General features: G+C 54.4%; 1 protein-coding gene across 1 annotated transcript; it reads left to right on the top strand.

Annotated features, from left to right (window-relative positions):
• Positions 1–199: 199 nt before the first annotated feature.
• On the top strand, positions 200–13159 carry LOC143152601 (uncharacterized). Its single transcript, XM_076322898.1, has 27 exons — positions 200–272; positions 1326–2199; positions 2971–3349; positions 3797–3962; positions 4204–4511; positions 4637–4761; positions 4912–5058; positions 5317–5463; positions 5606–5753; positions 5959–6051; positions 6281–6490; positions 6557–6799; positions 6888–7360; positions 7606–7726; positions 7890–8033; positions 8200–8318; positions 8377–8546; positions 8621–9131; positions 9207–9217; positions 9325–9548; positions 9674–9709; positions 9965–10101; positions 10629–10819; positions 11129–11249; positions 11340–11483; positions 12444–12653; positions 12889–13159. The coding sequence occupies exons 1-27, from the start codon at positions 200–202 to the stop codon at positions 13157–13159; spliced, it is 5796 nt and encodes a 1931-aa protein (XP_076179013.1).
• Positions 13160–18981: the final 5822 nt, after the last annotated feature.

The raw sequence follows: 18981 nt of genomic DNA, 5'->3' as shown, positions 1-18981 counted from the left end.
CGTTCGTTGCGCGCTCGTACGGCGTTTCGAATCGCGTCCAAGGAGACCGCGAGATACGATTCGGAGCCGTACCGGTCTCGATCGGTATAGCCGAAACCGTTGGTTCCGAATCGCCGAATCGTTGGCAAGTCGTTAAAATAATTGTCGATCGCGAACGGGGAAAGGAACGGGGGCCCCGGGGTACGCGCGAGGCGCGAAAATGCCACCTATCCGCGAGAGAAAAACGGTACCGCGAGCGAGTGCCGAGCGTTCGTTGGCGAATCGAGTCGCGGGTAAGTAAAATGGCGCGCAGGGACCACCCACTCGGTATTCGCGATCGACGTCGTTTCCGCTCGACTCGACGAAACGCGACCGCTTCGACCAAGATTCGTTTACTCTCGCGCGTGACGAACGATCGCCCGTAACGTCGAATCAACTTCCAACCGGTCGGTGTACGTTTGATCGAGTCTATCGGACCGTAGCCGCCAGGATGCATCGAGTTCCTACGCTCGATGGTAATCGATCGACTGTAAAATACTCGCGAGTAGGGTAACGCGATCCAGTCGGTCGGTCGAACGTTTTCGCGCGACGCCGCACCGTACGTCGAATCCGTTCGCTGCTCCTCGGCTCGAGCGATTCGACTTTTCCGAGAGACGTTCCTCGCTAATTTCGTACAATTTTCGACCCAACGAAGAAATTGAATATTCCGTTGAAAAAAGAAAAAGGAAAAGAAGCAGAAGAAGCAGAAGAAGCAGAAGAAGAAGAAAAGATCGAGTCGGCCTTCGAGCGGGCTGAACGCCTCCAGCCGCGAAGGAGGTCGAGCAACGTTTCCTTTCGTTGTTCCGTTTTTTCTTCGGCGAGGAGAGATCTTGAGGTGGCCCGTTGCCAGCGCGACATCCTCGACGTTCGTTGGCCGTTTTACTCGAAAAGGAACTCGAACTCGTTCGATTCGTTTTCGAAGGAGTTTCGTCGAGGAGAAAGTTTCTCTCGGGGTGGCTCGTACCTGGGTCGTTTTCGCGGTGTTCGCTCGCGCCGATTAATTCGAAAGGGACGAGAAACCGTGACCGCTCGGTGCATCCCGTTTACGCGATCCCTTTTACGGAACGAAACGGCGCAAAACTCGGTGTCTAGTTTTACTCGGTGGTCTCCGTCGAAGGAGCGTATCGTCGCAATCCCCGCGACGAAGAGAGCGGCGAACGTACGGGAGCGCGGAGAGCGAGGGAAATGGGGGGTGGGGGGGGGGGGGGGGTGGGTGGGAGAGGAAGGAGAACGCTCCGGGGTGGTCCGTTTGCGCTCGTCACCGCGGCTGTCGATGACAACCGGTCATTGGCCGAGAAATAATTAAGGCCACGAGACGCGGGGAGGGGAAAGGGGAGGGGAGACATCTAAATTGGCAGGATCGAGGGAAGTCTCTAGGACGCGGTATAACGCGACGAGGCGCGGGAATATCCTTTGGTCCGCGTTTCTCGAATTTTCTTTCGCGCTCGCAACGGGTAAGGCGGACACGGGACTTCCGAATCGCGACGGTTGCGCGCGTCGAACGATTACGCGACATCGACGCCGCATTCCGAGCGAGTATCGCGTTTACCGCGTACCGGGACGCGGACCGATTCAAAGAAACGACGAACCGTTAGGTTCCGCACCGCGTTCCAGCCGAAAGCTGGAAATACGCGATCGTACGGGAGGCGTGGCCGATAAGGTTAAGACCGATTGGAAAATAACGCGGATCTCGACGAGGTTCCCGCCAACGTTGATCACGCGCTCGAGCACGAGCCGTCCTTCGAGGTTATCATCGGGTTCGAGCGATAGTTTTACAGGGTTTCGAAGTACGTACGCGCACCGTTTTGCGGGAAATTGTCGCGTCTCGGTTTACTTTCCACGGACCACCGGGAGCTTTTTCTCTCTGGCGAGAAGGTCGCGCGGTGGAGTCGATCGCGGTCCGCGAAGGTTCGCGCGCCGAACAACGCCCGCTACTCCGCGGGAACGAGGTTTTTCGAAAATGGGGAGATTCTTCCGAAACCGCGGCGTCGATCGGAAACAATTGCGCGAGGATTTCGTTGTTCCGTGGCGTTTGGCCGACTTCAGGAGGCGAGGCACGAAAAACTGGTCTGACATGAAAGGATTCCAAGCGCTTCCGACGTTGTTCGGGATTCTCGTGATCGCGGACGGCGACCTGCTCGAAAAGTACGCCCGCGGACCCGGAAACGTATACCATGGTAGGTAAGTGCATACGCGGGCTGCGACGGTTATCGATCCCTCGCCGAAAAATTCGATTCGGTGCTCGCGTCGACGACGATTACGTCCGTGCGACGCGACGCGATCCGATTCGATTTTATCGGCACCCCTTCCTGCGCGAGTCCGCCTCCTCGATGAAAAATGCACCGTATCTTTCTCGACGCGTTCGTTCGTTCGTTCGTTCGTTCGTTCGTTCGTTCGTCTTTTCGTCCTTTCGTCCCGTGGATCGCGCAACGATCCGTCGTCACGGATTTCCATTCGACGAGCGAACGACTGCTCCCGGTCGAGTCGGAATTTACGACTCTTTGTCTTTGCGAAGGGGTGCGCCATTCGCGATAATAGATAGATAGATACGTTGATTTATTGGCTCGGAACGGTATCTCGCGAGCATTCGAAACGGTAACGGTTTTAGAAAGACGGTGACACCGTAAGAACCCGATAAATCGGCGAGTCGAGCGGCGGAACCGATAAAAACGGTAGCAACGTCGGTAACAACGATAATCCGGGCGCGTACGGGCGTTTTTTGCGCTGCCGAGCTTTTCGGATCGGTGTATCGCGGTTTTGGTCCGAAATCTCTGAAAACGAAGAAACGAAAACGGAAAGAAACTCGGATTTTTCGAATATTCGCGCACCGAGAAGGAAAGGAAATAGGTGACCGAACCGCTCGGGATCACCGGGCGAAACGCGTAACGTTTCTCGAACGTCCCTCGAAGGTCCTTCGATCGAAATATCCGTTGTTCGGCGGTGCCGCTTCAGGTACACGAGAGACGTCCACGAGCCGAAATTGTTGGTACCGAGACGAGTGCTTCGAGACGGAAGCTTCGAGAGCTACTCTCTGCCGAATTTCTACGACCGGCGGGAGATCACCGAGCGCCGAAAGAGATCGAGCGACCTCGAGACCGATAAATTGCACCTGGTGCTGCCTTTCGACGGGATCGAACATCACGTGGAGCTCAGCCCGTACCACGAATTCATCTCGCCCGACATGGTGATCGAGACGCGAGGCGCCGGTCTCGCGAGCAACCTGAACGAGGCGATTCGATTCAAGAGGGCTTCGGATCGCCAGTGCCATTACCGTGGCTTCGTCAGGGGCCACGCCGGCTCGAAGGCTGCCCTGTCTTTGTGCGACGGCGTGGTTGGTAAACTTTTCCCTCGTTTTCGATTCGTCGAGCGTTCGATTTTCGGGAGGAAAGAAATTTCGTACGAGCTCGCGATCGTACCCGAAAGGAATGTCGAGGCGCGGCGAATCGGTCGCGAACCGTCATTTCCTCGGATGGGTAAATTTTGGCCGAGTATCGAGGGGCGCGGACCTCGACGTCGAGCAGACCGGAATTTCCAGGGAATTACCGAGCGGTGATCGGCGCGATCGAGATCTCGTTGGATCGGAATAAGTCGCGATTCGATTTCGCTCGGCGGGGTTAGGTATGGGTTAGGTATGGGTTAGGTCTGGGTTAGGTCTGGGTTAGGTCTGGGTTGCGAGTTCGTCGAGTAATCGAGGTCCGTAGTCTCGGCGAGGCTCGTTCCGACGTCTTGTTCGCGATACGGTCGATTAACGAGAAACGCGGCTGGATCGCGTGCGCAGGCCGGCTACGTGGAAACCGATCGCGGTCGGTACTTCGTCGAGCCGATGCACCAAGTTGAACCGGAACCGGACGGCCGACACGTTCACATCGCCTACAAACGGGACCTCCCTCCCGAAAAAGACACCGGTCGCGACCTTCCGGCCCAGCGGACTTGCGGAACCAGCGGTCAGTGTCGACCGATCGGTCTCCTTTGGTAGTTTTCCTCGAGGAGCGACGCGAAACTCGGGAGTTTCCAACGGTTGCAAAACGAACGATTTCATTTAGAAAATTTCCAGTCTTTTCGCGAGCGAGCAAAGGTACGCAACCTCGGCTTCGAAAGACCACCGGAAACGACCGAATCGCGAGTAAATCGATTTGCGAGATCGTCGCTCGAATCGAAGTTGAATTTCGTTTGTTCGTCGAACAGATAATTGGGAGGCCGCGTGGGCGGAAGAGTTGGCCAAACGAGAAAAGAAGCTGACGGAGAAGAATTCCGTGGAAACGAAGCGAGACGCGAAAGCGGGATTGTACGCGACTCACAGTATACATCGGTACATAGAAGTTGGATTGGTCGCGGACAGAAGGTTTCTCGACTTTCACAACAACACCGACTACGAGCAGTATTTGTTAACGATCATGAACATGGTGTCGGAATTTTATCACGACGGCAGCTGCGGGAATCAAATAGACGTGATCGTCGTTCGCATGATATATTTGGAGAAGGAGAAGGAAGAGGTAAGAGACCGACCGGCGAAAGAACCTTTCTCCGCGATACGAGGCGCGACGATCGAGTTTCGCGAGAGATCGAGCGATTCCCCGAAAAATTTCGAGATCTTTTTATCGAAACCGTGTTTTCGTAGATAGATTTGACGATCAGCCCCGCAGCCGAACAGACGCTCGAAAGTTTTGCAGCGTGGTCGAAGAAAATGAACCCGCCGGACTTTGCTCACCCGAATCACTACGACATCGGCGTTCTCGTTACTAGGTGCGGTTTTGCTCGGTGTATCCGAATCGTCGCGATTCGAGACGATTCTAGGAAAAAGAGAATCGCTTCGACGTACGCGAATACTCGGTTGCTCGAGAAAATGTTGGAGCCGGTACGCGTTAAATTCCCTCGAGGAAATTCGTATTTCAGATACGACATTTGCTCGGACGGGACGGACTGCAACCTGATGGGTTTGGCGTACGTGGGAACCGCCTGTAATCCCGACAAAGCGGCCTCCATCAACGAAGACAGCGGTCTGCTGCTCGGAATCGTAATTGCCCACGAAGTTGGTCACGTGTACTGTCCATGCACGTTTCTTTGCCGCTAAGCTCGATCCTTTCGCCGGCATCGACGCTCTCGATCGGCTATCGTCTCCCGGACCGCGCAAAACCGGGCACGAGCGAGCGCGTTGTCCCCTCGACGGCGAAAGGGTCGACGAAGACGGGAATCGAGACGATCGAAAGGAGTCGATTCTTTCGCGAGCGTTCCCCGTTCAGCCTGTCGCGCGCGAAACACTCGCGGAAGAAAGTAATTACGCAAGGTGGGTTTTTCCAGGATGGGCTGCTCCCACGATCAACCGGACATCAGCGGATGCCCGTCCAAGGACAAGGACGGTAGCTATTTCGTCATGTCGCCCATCGTCTTCATTTACACGATCAGGTGGTCCTCGTGCAGTCGAAAGTTCATAACCGCGTTACTCGAGTAAATCTTTTCCCGATCTTTCTCTCTCTCTCTCTCTCTCTCTCTCTCTCTCTCTCTCTCTCTCTCTCTCTCTCTCTCTCTCTCTCTCTCTCTTCTTACGAGGTTCGACGCGAGTCGAAAGTTTCTCCCGTCGATTCGTTAGGAGCGGCCTCGGAGAGTGTTTGAACAACAACCCGAAAAATCCACCGGAAAAGTTCAAGCTCCCGGACATGTTGCCCGGCGCGATGTACGATGCGGATTTCCAGTGCGAGATGATGATTCCTGGCTCGACGTTGTGTCCGAACAGTGCGGTACGGTTACGTTGGTTGTTCGCGTTGCGTTCCTCGAAAAATCGCTCGAGAAACGATTACGCGTTTCGTGGAAATATAGTATTCACCGAGAGAGGCAACGTTCGACGCTCGATATTTGTCGCTTCCCCGAGCGATTTTACGAAACGACAATGGAGGGAAAACGAGCGCTCCGATCTCCTAAACGGCGAATGTGTCGCCTCGACAGGCCAAGTGCGAGCGTCTCTGGTGTCGTACCAACTCGAGCTGCGTGACCCACGGGAGTTCCATGGCCGATGGAACGAAATGCGGCGAAAACAAGGTTCGTCGAACGGGTGGTTCCGTCTCCAACGGCTCCTCTCGTTTCTTTCTCTCTTTGCAACGCGATATTCGCGCAAACCTCTCGTATCGTATCGGTGCGCGTTGCGCATCGAGCGCAATGCGAATATTTTCTGCGTCGCCGTCGAAATTTCGATCGTTCCCTTTCGCGAAATCGTCCGGTACACTGTACGCGTATCAGGTCGGATAGTAAAGAACGCGCGTGTATTCAGTGGTGCATTCACAAGGAATGCGTGGATATGGGCACTCGACCGAAGGCGGTGCACGGTGGTTGGGGTTCCTGGGGTCCCATGAGCGAGTGCAGCAGAACCTGCGGCGGTGGCATCAAACACGCCGAGAGGGAATGCGACAACCCGGTCCCGTCCGGCGGAGGCAGATATTGCACCGGACTCAGGAAAAAGATAAACTTTTGCAACACTCGGGTAAATTACCCTCCCCCGTTTCTATTCGCCGAATCGAGAAATCGGCAACGTTCTCGCTGCGTACAGGCTTGCGAGATTTCCCAACCGTCGTTTCGCACGGTGCAATGCGAGCTGTGGAACAAGGTACCGCTGATGACGGACAAATCGTTGCATCGGTGGACGGCTTTCATCGACAAGTCGATCGTCGATCCTTGCGAGTTGTACTGCATCAACGAGAAGCACTCGTACATGAAGCTCTCCGCGATGGTGAACGACTCGACGCCCTGCAAGGCCGGGACGAACGACATGTGCATCGGTGGAGCGTGCAGGGTGAGCGAATCTTTCGCCGCTTTCTTTTCGATCGGTGCCCCTCGGAGGGCGAACGTTAGCTTCGAGCGTAAAAGGTGGGTCGTTTTAGAAAGTCGGTTGCGATTGGGTGCTGGATTCCGAAGCCGTGGAAGATCAGTGCGGCATTTGCAAGGGCGACGGTACCAAATGCAAGAAGATAGAAGGTCTCTTTACCACGACGAACCCTCGCGAACGTAAATTATATCCCTTTTCTCGTAAAACTTTTCGACGCGGGAATCGGTTACCGTTTCGCGTCGATGAAAATGTTCCCTTCGTCGGTCGTTTCGAGCACGCGGCAATTGTCGCGCGCGCGACCAAACCGAAACCGAAACCGAAACCGAAACCGAAACCGAAACCGAAACCGAAACCGAAAGGTTCGAGAAACGGTGTTAACGATCCGACCGTGTACGCGTCAGGATACGTGAAGATCGTGACGATTCCTAAGGGTGCTCGCAGCGTGAGCGTCTCGGAAAACAAGCCTGCCGGAAACACCCTGGCGGTGAGACTGGAGAAAGACAAAACCTACTGTTTGAACGCGAACATGTAATTATTTTCACTCGCGCGTCCGAAACGATCGCGTCTCGTTATACAATTTCGAACGTCGGTCCGTCGGAAAAATTTTCTTGGAACGTTCGTTCGCGTTTTCCGATGTAAAGTTTTCGAAATTGGAAAACTTTTGAAAACCGTTCGGCCGAAAATGTATCGAGAGCGTGGCGTCGTTGTCGGTGGAGAAAGAGCGCGCACGTTGAGATTCTCGCGCGTTGAACGAATCTCTTGGACGATTGCAGGAGCGAGCAACGAAGCGGCGATTACCAATGCGCCAATGCCGTTATGATTTACTTGCATCCCGAGCCGGACAGGGAGCAACTCGAGATAAAAGGGCCGGTGTCCGAGGATATTCGAATAGAAGTGAGTTCGGTGGCGATCGCGTGCCGCGATCGCGTATCGTTTACGGTTCGTTTTCGAGAGCACCGAGAGAGCGAACGAAGAGACACGAGTTTACGGAAACTCGGTTCGAACGGTGCGTTTTCCCGATGCGCGCGTCAACGATTCATCGTTCGGACGATTTCAGTACGTGTACTACACTCTGAGCCAGAATCCCGGTGTCCGTTACTCGTACTACGTGGCGTCGAGCGACGCCTCGTACACGCCGAAATACCTGTGGGACTTCCTCGAGTGGACCGAGTGCAGTGCGAGATGCGGGGGCGGGACAATGGTAATTCGAAGGGTCCGAGTACCGCGACTCTCGAGACGCGTTTCGAGAACGCGCGTAGGTCGAGGGATGAGCGCGTTTCGGTATCGGGGGACGTCCGGTACTCGGAGACGGTTGCCCCGCGCGATCCTTGCTCACGGAACGTTTACGCGTTTCACGACGAACACAGACCGCCGAACCGGCCTGCATCGAGGAACACGGTGGAATGGTCAGCGTCGATTTCTGCGAAGGCATGCAGCGACCGGAATCGAAAAGCCGAGCTTGCAATACGCAAGTTTGCCCAGCGAGGTAAGCGAAATTTTCAACCGGTAGTGGCTCCCTTGATCGGATCCTCGAACTCTCCAAGGTGGCGCGTGAGTCAATGGAGCAAGTGCAGCGCCTGCGACGGTAAGAAGGGATCGAAGCATCGGAAGGTGCAGTGCGTCAGGCCGGCCGCGCGTCCCGGCGAGGACGACGTTCAAGCCAACTTTGACGCGTGCAAAGGTCGCGTGCCGAAGCAAACGGACACGTGCGTTGGTAAGAAGATTCGCGTCGCGTCGCGTCGCGTCGCGACGAGTCGAGGTGCTCGCTTACCGTAGTTTCGTCGTCAGGCAAGAGGCCGTGCAAGAAGACCTGCCCGAATCCGAAGAAGACCCGGGAGGCGAGCACGGGGTTCGAGGACCGGGCCGAGACGATCGACGCGCTCGTGGACGAGCGGCTCGGAAAGTCGAACGATATACGGGAACTCGTGCGCGAGTGGTCGATCGGGCAGGAGCAACGGGCGAGGAAGAGGGGCAACGCCTGCGACACCGAGAGGAACTTCACCACGCCGAAGCCGGGATCGATAATCAAGGACTCGGTCCCGATCGAGAACTTTCTTTTCGTAGAGGCACCGTTCGTCGAGGAGGACCTTCGATCGAACTTGTCGGACAAGGCGTTCCACGAAGTCGGGGACTTGGTCGGCTCGAGCATCGACACCTCGCGCGAGAAGGTTTACAAGGGCGCCCGGGCCATCGAGAAGATCGAAAGCATCAGATTTCCAAACCGGACGCCTCCGCCGCAATTCCTCGGACGAAACTCGACCTACGATCGGCTCTCCAGACTCGTGGACGCCGTGGATCGGTGAGACGCGATCACGGAACATCGCTACGGACAACCTCCAAATTCCATATTCTATTGAACATTGTCGCGTTCGAGGGACGCTCGTCGCAAATAAACGTATTTTCTTCGCATCGGAATCGAGATCCGTTTCGTCGGGCACCGCGAAATCGCGAAATCGCGAAATCGCGAAATCGCGTTGCGCTGGTTCGAGTAGCGTTGCGAACGGCACTGGACGGGTACGGACAGGTGCGGACAGGCGCGGACAGGCGCGGACAGGCGCGGACAGGTGCGGAGACGCGTGGACGGGTGTTCGGTTCCTTGGATGCGAATCGTTGCACCGATTTTGGAAAATCTTGCTTCGCGTTGAAAGTTTTCGGCAAAAGTAAATTCGATTCCGGCGTCTCCTGTACGCAGCTGACCGCGTCCGTTCCGAGCAAGGCAAACTCGGTGCCGTTCGCGGCCGGGCGAGGTTCCAAGTCTCGCGGTCCCGCTCGACGAAGCCCCGCGAGAATTCCGGCTCACGGAGCGAACCAGTACCGTCCGGTCGCGTTCTCTTTCGGTAGGAGCTATCGGACGAAAGGATTCGAAGGGAAGGTAAGGTAAGGGAACGGAACGGAACGGAACGGAACGGGCGATTCTCGGTTCTCATCGAGAGAGGAGTCGGTACGCGAGATATCGGGATAGACGGGAACTCGAGATACGTTGGCGCGCGACGCGAGGCGCGAGGCGCGAGGCGCGAGGCGCGAGGAAAGTGTCGCGCCAACGGATAAGAACCGTCCGCGCTCGGACACCTTGTTCGAGATACGTTATCGATACGGTCGGCCGGTCGGCCGACCGACCGTACGGTTAATTAGCGGTTCGGGTTCGTTGTGTTTACCGATACGATCGAGTTCACCGTGACGGGTCCTGGTACGTCGAGAGTCTCCCGGTTCGGTCTTATCGTTCGTGGCCACGCCTTCGTGCCCGCGACCTCGAAGAATTCGCGAAAATGGTGCGTTCGCGCGACGAGGAAAACGCGCCCAAGATTACCTTCGAATCGCCGTTCGCGACGATCCAAGCGATCGTTTCTCCGTCGTCCGATATTCCGTTCGCGCGTCTCGAGCGTAACGTCTCGATCGGAGTCGCGTCGACGTTCGTACGGCCGAGAGGGAGAGGGAGAGAAAGAGAGAGAGAAAGATTTTTATCCGCCGGTTCCACCGGGGTATCCTACTGGACCAGATTCTCGCAAAAGTCTCGCCGCAGAGTGCTCCGTGACGCGTATCGTCGAGGATAGAGGTTTCTCCGTGCGATAATTTACCCTCCTCTCTCGGCAGCGCGTGCCCTCGGCGGGTGGTTTCCCCGTGGAGGCGCAACCTTTTCCCGGAACGGCGCACCTCGGGGTTTCGCGGGTCCGAAAAGGAGAGGCGAGGGAGGGATCGGTTTCGCGGGGATCGCGATACCGCGAGAACGGTATCCCGGGTCCGAGCGTCGCTCGTCGAAACTAGGCGCGATCCCCCGTATTTCCGTAAACGGATAAAGCAGACCGCCGCCGCGAAAGGTAGAAGGTTGGTCCGTCGAGCGACAGATGGTGCCTCCTTACGCTCGACCCGTATTCCGTACCGTTACTCGAGTCGCCTCGACCGCCTCGACCGCCTCGACGAGGAAAACGAACGGGATCCGACCGCTCCGAGAGAGAGAGGAGCCGTCCAGGAGGATTTCGCGACGACAAGGTAAACAACGGAAACTGATTCAACCGACCTCGTACCCGTCGAAGCCTTTCGACCGAGTCGAAACTTGCGAACGAACGTTTTTCCGTAGCGGCGACCGAACGGACGATTCTCCCTTCGTGTCGCGGTGCGCGAAAATATCCTCGCGAAATAGCCGAAAACTTTTCGACGAGTTCGCAAACGTCGCGCAATATCGGAAAGAGAGGGAGGATGATCTTTTGGCGTAAAACGCGCGGCGTATCGATCTCGAAAGAGAATTTTCGAGTTTTGGAGTTTTCGTCGGGTTCGTTGGGGAGAATGGGCCTCGGATAGAGGGCGCAGCGGCGGGAACGAGTTTGCCGGACGGTGGCGCGGCAACTTTTCGTAGCGGCGAGTCGACGAAAGAAAAGACGGAAAGACGGAAAGACGGAAAGAACCAGAGGAAGAGGACGGGGTACAATGGGCTCGCTCGGAGTGTTCTCGTTTCTTTCTTCTTTTTCTCGCCGATATTTAATTCCATTTCGAAGGTACGACTGTACACAAGGAGGAAAAAGTTGCTCCTTCGAGCGGCTACGGTAAAAGGCACTCCGTCGGGCTCCGAGGTGACTCGCAACGGCCGTTCGATGCAATCTCCTTATCGTAAAGTTCGGATCAAAGCGGTAAAAAGTTTTATACTCTCCGTGGGAAAGTTGGGTCGCTCGCAGCGATTCTTCTCCCGGGTGTCGGGGTTGCATTTTTTTCGGCCGGTCTTCTTTGTTTCGCAACTGCCGGCGTCGTATATTCTCGGTGAATCTGTCCGAGATCTTCTCGAGGAGGTAGAATTGCGCGCGATACCGCGCGATTAATAGCCGAAACGCGGCTCGAGCGTTCGCTGTATCGCTGCCCGGCGTTGTTGTACTTTTGCGTTCGCCGAGACTCGAATTTCGCTCGTTCCTATTTACGAGGACGATACGAGCGGTCGGGCGGCTGTTTTACGGAAGCGACTCTGCCTCGCGGAGAACGAGCGACGCGTTCTCGATTTCAGCCGCGAGATAGAAAAAATCGATCGTTTCGCGAGGCTCCCGATATCTCTTTCCCGTTTCGAAAATTCGAGTCGAAGGTCGGGCCCGCCCGATTTCTTCCCGTCGCGTAACAGGAGCTTGTCGGTTTTTCGTCCGAAATCTCGAACGACGAGGAGAAGAGCGAGGGGTCCGTCCGATCGTAGGCAAACGGGCAAGTTCCGCGAGCCGAAAGGAACGCCTCGGAGCCCGTATCGACCCCCGACTCGTTCGTTACCTTCCGAATGATAACGAGACGGCGAGGTGGTTGCGCTCGAACCCGGAGATTTTAGCGATTCGAACTATCGTTCGGACTTGCCGTGAGCCTCACCGTAATCGGGGAGAGCCAACCTCGCGAACGCGCCTCGATCGTTTACGGACAGTTTCCGCGTTACGCGTCCTTTCGATGGGATCGACGAGACCGAGGATCGAATCGGAACCGACGACCGATCGAGACCTCTCGAACCTTCTTCGCGCTCGATGCGTTTCTCGAAGCGAACAAAGTTCTTAGAATTCGCAGTCGCGACACGGTGTTTCTCTTCGCCGAGAAGAAAGAAACGACGTAAAATTGGGTCGAGCCTCGACAAAATCCAGCATTCGTCTCCGCGTAGCAGGGATGCTCTATATTTAAAAGATATTCCAGGCGGGCTCTTCCGGGACGAGCGAGTGCAGGATGTCGTCGAAAGGAGCAACGGGAGACGAGAGACGGGAGACGGGAGACGGGAGACGGGAGACGGGAGACGGGAGACACCGGTGGGAAACAGACGCGTTTCGAGGAGCTCCGCGACCACTCCATTTCCTTCCTTTATTTCCCTTCTTCCGTGCCCGACTCCCGTTTCTCCGATGAGTCCGACCGACCGGAACTCCAGTCGTCGTTGTACTTTTAGAAACCTTCTCGGATGAAATTCGAATTCGCTTCCGCGTCGGGTGGCGAACCGCATTTTCCTTTGTATCGCGTCTCGCGTCTCGCGTCTCGCGTCTCGCGTCTCGCGTATTTCGGAAACGGTCGGTTTCCTCGAGTGGAGTCGACTCGGCTTATTTTCGCTTCGAACGTAGCGTTACGATCGTTCCAGCGTCGTTTCGAGACTCGCTTCGAACGTACGCCGATAACCTTTCGACGACTCGTCTCGCGGACGATAAAGGTTATCCGTTAACGCCCGTACGAGCGCCAACCGTTCAGCGCGTTATTCGAGTTGCGAAAAATTGCGACGGTTCCGAGAGCTCGAAGTCTTGTTCGAGCGCATCGTTCTATCGTCGAAAAACAGGAAATCGTTGCGCGACTCCGATCGAATCGGTTCCATCGGAGTCGGTAACGGAGTCGGAGTAGCTAGCTGCTGAGATCGTACCGCGTCGAGGTTAATTTCGTTCGGGGGAACGCGTTGAAAATTGCGCCCTCGTAAATCGGCGTTAGTCGCTACCGCGATTCGACGATTCTCCGCACCCTCCCGACCGTTATCTCGGTCGTTTCGCGGCATCGGGTTAAACGAAACCGTTCGATAACTTTCCAAGGATTTAGCGCCGGAGGCGTTTCGCGAGTGATTCTCTCGATTACCGTCGATCCGATATTCTTTACGACGCGTATACTTTGCCAGCCGATAGATAGATTTCCCTCGATGCGATTCGCTCGTAAATCGCGAGCCGGATAGCGCCAACGACCGAACGATAACCAGAGACCGCTGGAAACCTCCCTTCGAGACGAGTTCGTTCGCCAACTCGAAAGAGATCGAGCCCGGTCTCGCCTCCGATTAGACGCGAGCCGCCAATTTCGAAACTCGAAAATATTCGATCGCGCGTTTCGTTTCTCTTCGAGAGCGGATCGTCTTTCGAGAGAATCGAGAAATTTCCACCTCTCCGACCATCGAATTATTATTCGCGTACCGAAACGTTGCTCGAAGGGTACATCGTTCCTTCCCCTTTCTTACGTAACCGCTGAATAATTTACTCGGCCGAGCCAGGAAGTACGGAGCCTTGGCCAGGAAATTTCAATTTCGGATAAAGATTTAGCGATAACTCGACGATTAACGTCGAAGCGTTGTCCGTAAGGTTTACCGATATCCGACGGTACGGTCTTTACCTTCGAACCGAATGGAAATTGGAAAAGATTCGATAAAATAGTTTTCGCGAAATACGCGGCGAAGAACCGCAAGAGTGGCTCCTTTCCGTATCGGTGTCGAATTCGAGAACGATATCGATTCAAAATCGAACAATCTTCCGTCTATCCTACCGGTCTTCGAAACCGTTCCGACAACTTCCGACCCATCGTCGTGGCTCGATTTACGATAGATGGGCCTTGAAACGCTTCGGAGATGCCGATTCGAGTATCTTGGCAAAATCTAGACGAAACTGAGAATATTTTCAAAGTTACGGCTACCCTGGCGTCCAACCGACCCTACTTCGATATTTTCTATTCGAACGCAGGAACGTCGAAAGAACGCTCGGCGGATCGATGTCGCTCCATTTGCCTCGTATAACGAGCAAGAACGCGACGAAGAAAGCTGTCCGCGATTCCGGGAACGAATTTATCGCGATACGTCGGAGTTACGTCCGTATTTTCAGGTGTTTCGCGTTCTATTTATTCTCGTAGCTCGCGAACAAGCTGTTCCGAGTTCCCGATCGATCGTCGGGACCGGCCGCGAACACGGTGGCGATGTTCCATCGATCTTCCTCTGCGCGCGCTACGATCGAGATTACCCTCTACGGAGGAGAGAGAAGGGGTAAAAATTTCTTTGGTCGGTCAAAAAATCGAAAAATCGAAAAATCGAAAAAACGCGAACCAAGCTCGTTGTTATCCGTCCGCCGGTATTTTTTACAATAGGATAGTTACGAGGGCAGCTGTCGCGAGGAAGCAACGGTTCGCGATCGGAAATCGTATCGCGTCGAAATTGAATCGTTCGTCGATCTCCTCGGGGCCGCGTAAAAATTTATTACACGGATAAACGTTCGATACAGGCGACGAATTTAAATTTCGGCATCGGCTGCAGCGGTGCGATCGGTGCACGGATCGAGTTACGCACGACCGTCTCGTAATCGCGACCAAGTTGCTCGACGTGCTCGAAGCGTGCCGTTCGATATTGATTATTACGCGAGATCGAATCGCGCGCGTTGCGCGTTTCGCGTTTCGCGTTTCGCGTTTCGCCTTTCGCGTTTCGCGTTTCGCGTTTCGCGTTTCGCGTTTCCCCTGTCGTCGCGGTGTCGTCGATCGATGTCCGTCGTGGAAAATTAATTTCGCGCCATCGACGAGAGGAAGGGGATCGATCGTAACTGTTTACGGTACCGGGCGAATAGACGAGGAATAGTTGCTCAAAGACCGAAGGAATCTATTTTGGAAATATCGTCGAGTCGAGGAGCTGGACGTTACCACGAACGACGAAACTTATCGAACGTCCTCGGCGTCGCGAAGCTATTCACCGCTGAATCGCGCGTCGTCCAACGCGACGAACAACGCTCTCGTGTTCTCCGGATTACCCACGTATCGTAAAAACTAACGAAACATTTGCGTTCCGCTCGAGGTTTTTTCATCGGGGAACAATTATTTCCGAATCGTTAAAATTTTATAACTTGTCCCTTGGATAGACCAAAACCGGGTGTCGGCGGATTTGCGTATCGCGTCCTTCGAACGCAACGGATGAACACGTGGAAAAGAAAGAAGAGACAAAGCGGTCGGCCGGGACGAGACGTAATCGAGAAGAGTCGCTCGTTGACCTCGAACGGTGAATATTATCCGCTTCGGAGATCGTAGCCTGGGAACGACGCTTCGCTCTTCGCGTCCTCCTTTTTTCTTTCGATTTCTTTCGATTTCTTTCGATTTCTTTCGATTTCTTTCGATTTCTTTCGATTTCTTTCGATTTCTTTCGATTTCTTTCGATTTCTTTCGATTTCTTTCGATTCTTCTTTCGAGGAGAACTTCCCTAGACGGACGGGCAGTCGTCGTCGTCTTTAAATATTCGTCGATGTCTCGCCGCGTCCCGAACTATTCCTACGCGTTGCTTCGCTTCGAATCGAAGAATCCTCCGTCCATTGTTAACGGAGACGACGATGATAAATATTTCTGGCTCGCGTAAACCTCTTTTGCGGGACGCGACAAATTGTCGGGGTTCGTGCGTTGCAATTGGGACGCTCTCGCCTGGCAGTTCCAGCGCATTTCCGGAAGTTTATTTGTCGCTCGAGAACGATACGAACGCAGTCCGTCGGTTTTTTTGTCAGCTCGAACCGCAAACTGCGGTTTCGTACCGGCGTGGCGGTCGAACAACAAGGGCCGAATTTTTAACGAACCCCCGTATCTTCGTTAACCGCTGTTTTATTCGTCCAGCGACGTGCTTTCGTCGTGTCGCCGCGCGATTCGAATAATATATGCCCGCCGAGTAATTTCAACTCCCGTTAACGTATTCGTGTACCGCGGATTCGATGAATTACGCTTCGCGCGAAACGCGGGTCACGACGGGATCTTGAGCCGATTGGCTCTCTTTTCCCGAAACTTTCGATGAATCGATAGCGTCGAAGTTACCGGAAATTACCGAGCGGTCCGCAAAGTCGACGCTCGGCTGTCCAAGGATCACGATCACCTCCGGCAAGGAACTCGAACGGAGCGAGAAATATCGTGGGATCGTTTGGTACTCGCACTCGATTCGATTTCAACTTTAATCGTTCCGACACGGAAAATCTTTTACAAAACGCAACTTACCTTTTGACGTTGATCGATTTTGTTTCCAAAAGTCCATCGACATCGCCTATACAAGACCTTGTAAATTTTCCGAGGAACGCGGTACATTCAAGCGGAGACCGGTTCCAGCGTAGGTGCACATCGGACCGAGTCGGAAGATCGTTATCTCGCCGCCGCTGTGTTCGTCCCTCTGAGCAGATAAGAGCTTCTCCGTCTCCGACGTATCGAGTACGCGCGAGCGCGCGAGCGTACGAGCGTACGAGCGCACGAACACATCCTGCGCTGGTCAAATGTTAGCAACCCCTATTTCAATTTTACGCCGACTTGGTCGAAACCCTATCAGCCGCTGTGACGTTGACGGGACATAATTGTACCACGGGTTTATCGGTCTCGTCCTGTCTCTTCGTCTCGAAAATTGCATTCGCCGCAATTATCGTCGAAACGTGTCCGATCGCTTCGAAACGTTTTGCGCAAAGACGCCGAGAGTGGTCGAACTTGCGTCACAAGAGAGATTCGTTACGGAACGACGAGACGGAAGCTCGAAGGACGAGGAAAGAGCGCCGCGGTGTACGGTGTCGCCGCGGGTGGGTCTTGCTTCTTATCGCGAGCGCATCTTGGACAGGTGAACGCGGTCGATAACGCTCGATCGAATTTCTTTGACCTCTCGCGGGTGAACGATAACGTTGACCAAAGTGACGACCGATGCGTATGCGTGCACGCAAGGTTCTCGAACGGACTCGTATATCCGTGCGTCTTTCGACGATTCTGCTCGATCGCCGAAAGAGTAACTTTTTTCGAAATATGGTAAACGGTAGCCGAACGATACGCGTTGCTTTTGATCCTTCGTCGATAGAAGCGAGGAAGAAGAGGGGGAAACGGACTTTTGCGGTAACGAACGATCGTTGAAAAAGAAAGGTCGGTACTCGAGAATAATCCCGAGCCTCGGCGTCGTTCTGTACCGAGAGGGCAATCATTTATGGATCAAAGTCGGTTTTTTCTTTCCGTCGGTAGCGCGTCTTCGTTGAGCACGGACCGAAAGCAACGACGGTTCGCGCGGACCGGCCGCAGGACCGAAATATCAAAGATTTATGAAACCACCGCGCACCACGATCAACAGAGAGATCCGCAAATCTGCCCGCTCCGAGCGAAACTATACGGTCGAGAGTTTTTTCGTTGCTCTTCGTTGCTCTTCGTTGCTCTTCGTACCGTTGCGATCGGTATTCGCGTTACTTTTTCGCGAAACGCAAAGTATCCACTTGCCTTTACCCTTTGCGAGAACGTTTAAGCGGTACGATAACGCTCGGTAGGTTCGACGAAGTTTCGCCAATATCGAGAGACCGTGAACGCATCGGGGATCGGAAGTTCCCGTTGCGAGAGTCTAGCTTCGTAATATCGCGAGCGGTGCTATCTAATCTCGCAAGATACGTTTCAACGGTATACGAGTTTCCCGAAAGGTAACAGCAGCTTCGTTTTGTCCGGTACTTTGCAAACAAACGCATCGATCGGAATGTCAACTTTTGCGAGCGATGGCTACGCTGGGTCCAGGAAACTGCGCTACGATATTCCCCGATATTGCGAACGGTCCAGAGGTGTGTGTACGTAAATATAACTGCGGCCCGTCTCGATGTTTATCGTTGACGATATCGTTGGGCGCGATTTTCGTATTCGTTGGAATACTGGCCGATCGATGTTACCTTACGCGTCGCGGCTCTGGGTAAGAAAACAAAGGGGGTACTCTTCTTTCGGCTAAATTCCCGAATTCGCGTTGAACTCCGCTCGAAATATCTTCGGATTCGGCAGCGGTCTGGCGATCAGGGGACTCGAAGCTCCTCGATGATCGCGATCCGAAACCGAGGAGAAAGGCAGACCTTCGACGCGCAAAATGCGCGTAATTGAACGCTCGAGTCCAGGGCCGAGCCAATTTAAACGCATCAGAGGTTAGGAGCTTCCTTATTAACCGGAGCGTTCGTGATCGGATTCGGCGCGCTCTTTGTATCCTGAATATTTCATGACGCGATTGCCGAGCAACCGCGGGAACGCGGGAAAGCGAGACCGCATAGATACACAGTGGCGTTCACGCGCGTTGATCGATGCGCGCGTCAAGTGTATCGACTTCGAACGACGGTACCGTCTCTGCGCTTCGTCGGCGAATTTTACCTCGGCGAAGCGAGGTTCCTTTTATCCGTTTCGAGGTTACTTTTACGGTATCGATCCGAGCAAAATTGAAAGTACACCGTCGCGTTGTATTCGACGACGCGAGTAGCTACGATAGAGATTCGTTCGAAGAACGGTCGATTCGCGCGTAAAATTTTACACGACTTTTTCGTTGCCGAGGTTGTTCGTATTTGTACTCGAGCACGTTCGGCCCCCGTGACGTTATCGTAACGTTAACGTTGGCGATCGAGGATCGGAGGAGAAGCCGTACCGAGGTACGCGCGATAAGTTCTCAAGTTGTTCTTTAACGGTGGTAGTTACGAGAGAGAGTTTCT

Source organism: Ptiloglossa arizonensis, chromosome 11 (genome assembly GCF_051014685.1).
Source record: "Ptiloglossa arizonensis isolate GNS036 chromosome 11, iyPtiAriz1_principal, whole genome shotgun sequence".
In the NCBI taxonomy this organism is placed as follows: Eukaryota; Metazoa; Arthropoda; class Insecta; order Hymenoptera; family Colletidae; genus Ptiloglossa; species Ptiloglossa arizonensis.
Note: the sequence above shows the minus strand (reverse complement) of the source record. Positions and strands in the feature narration are given on the sequence as shown.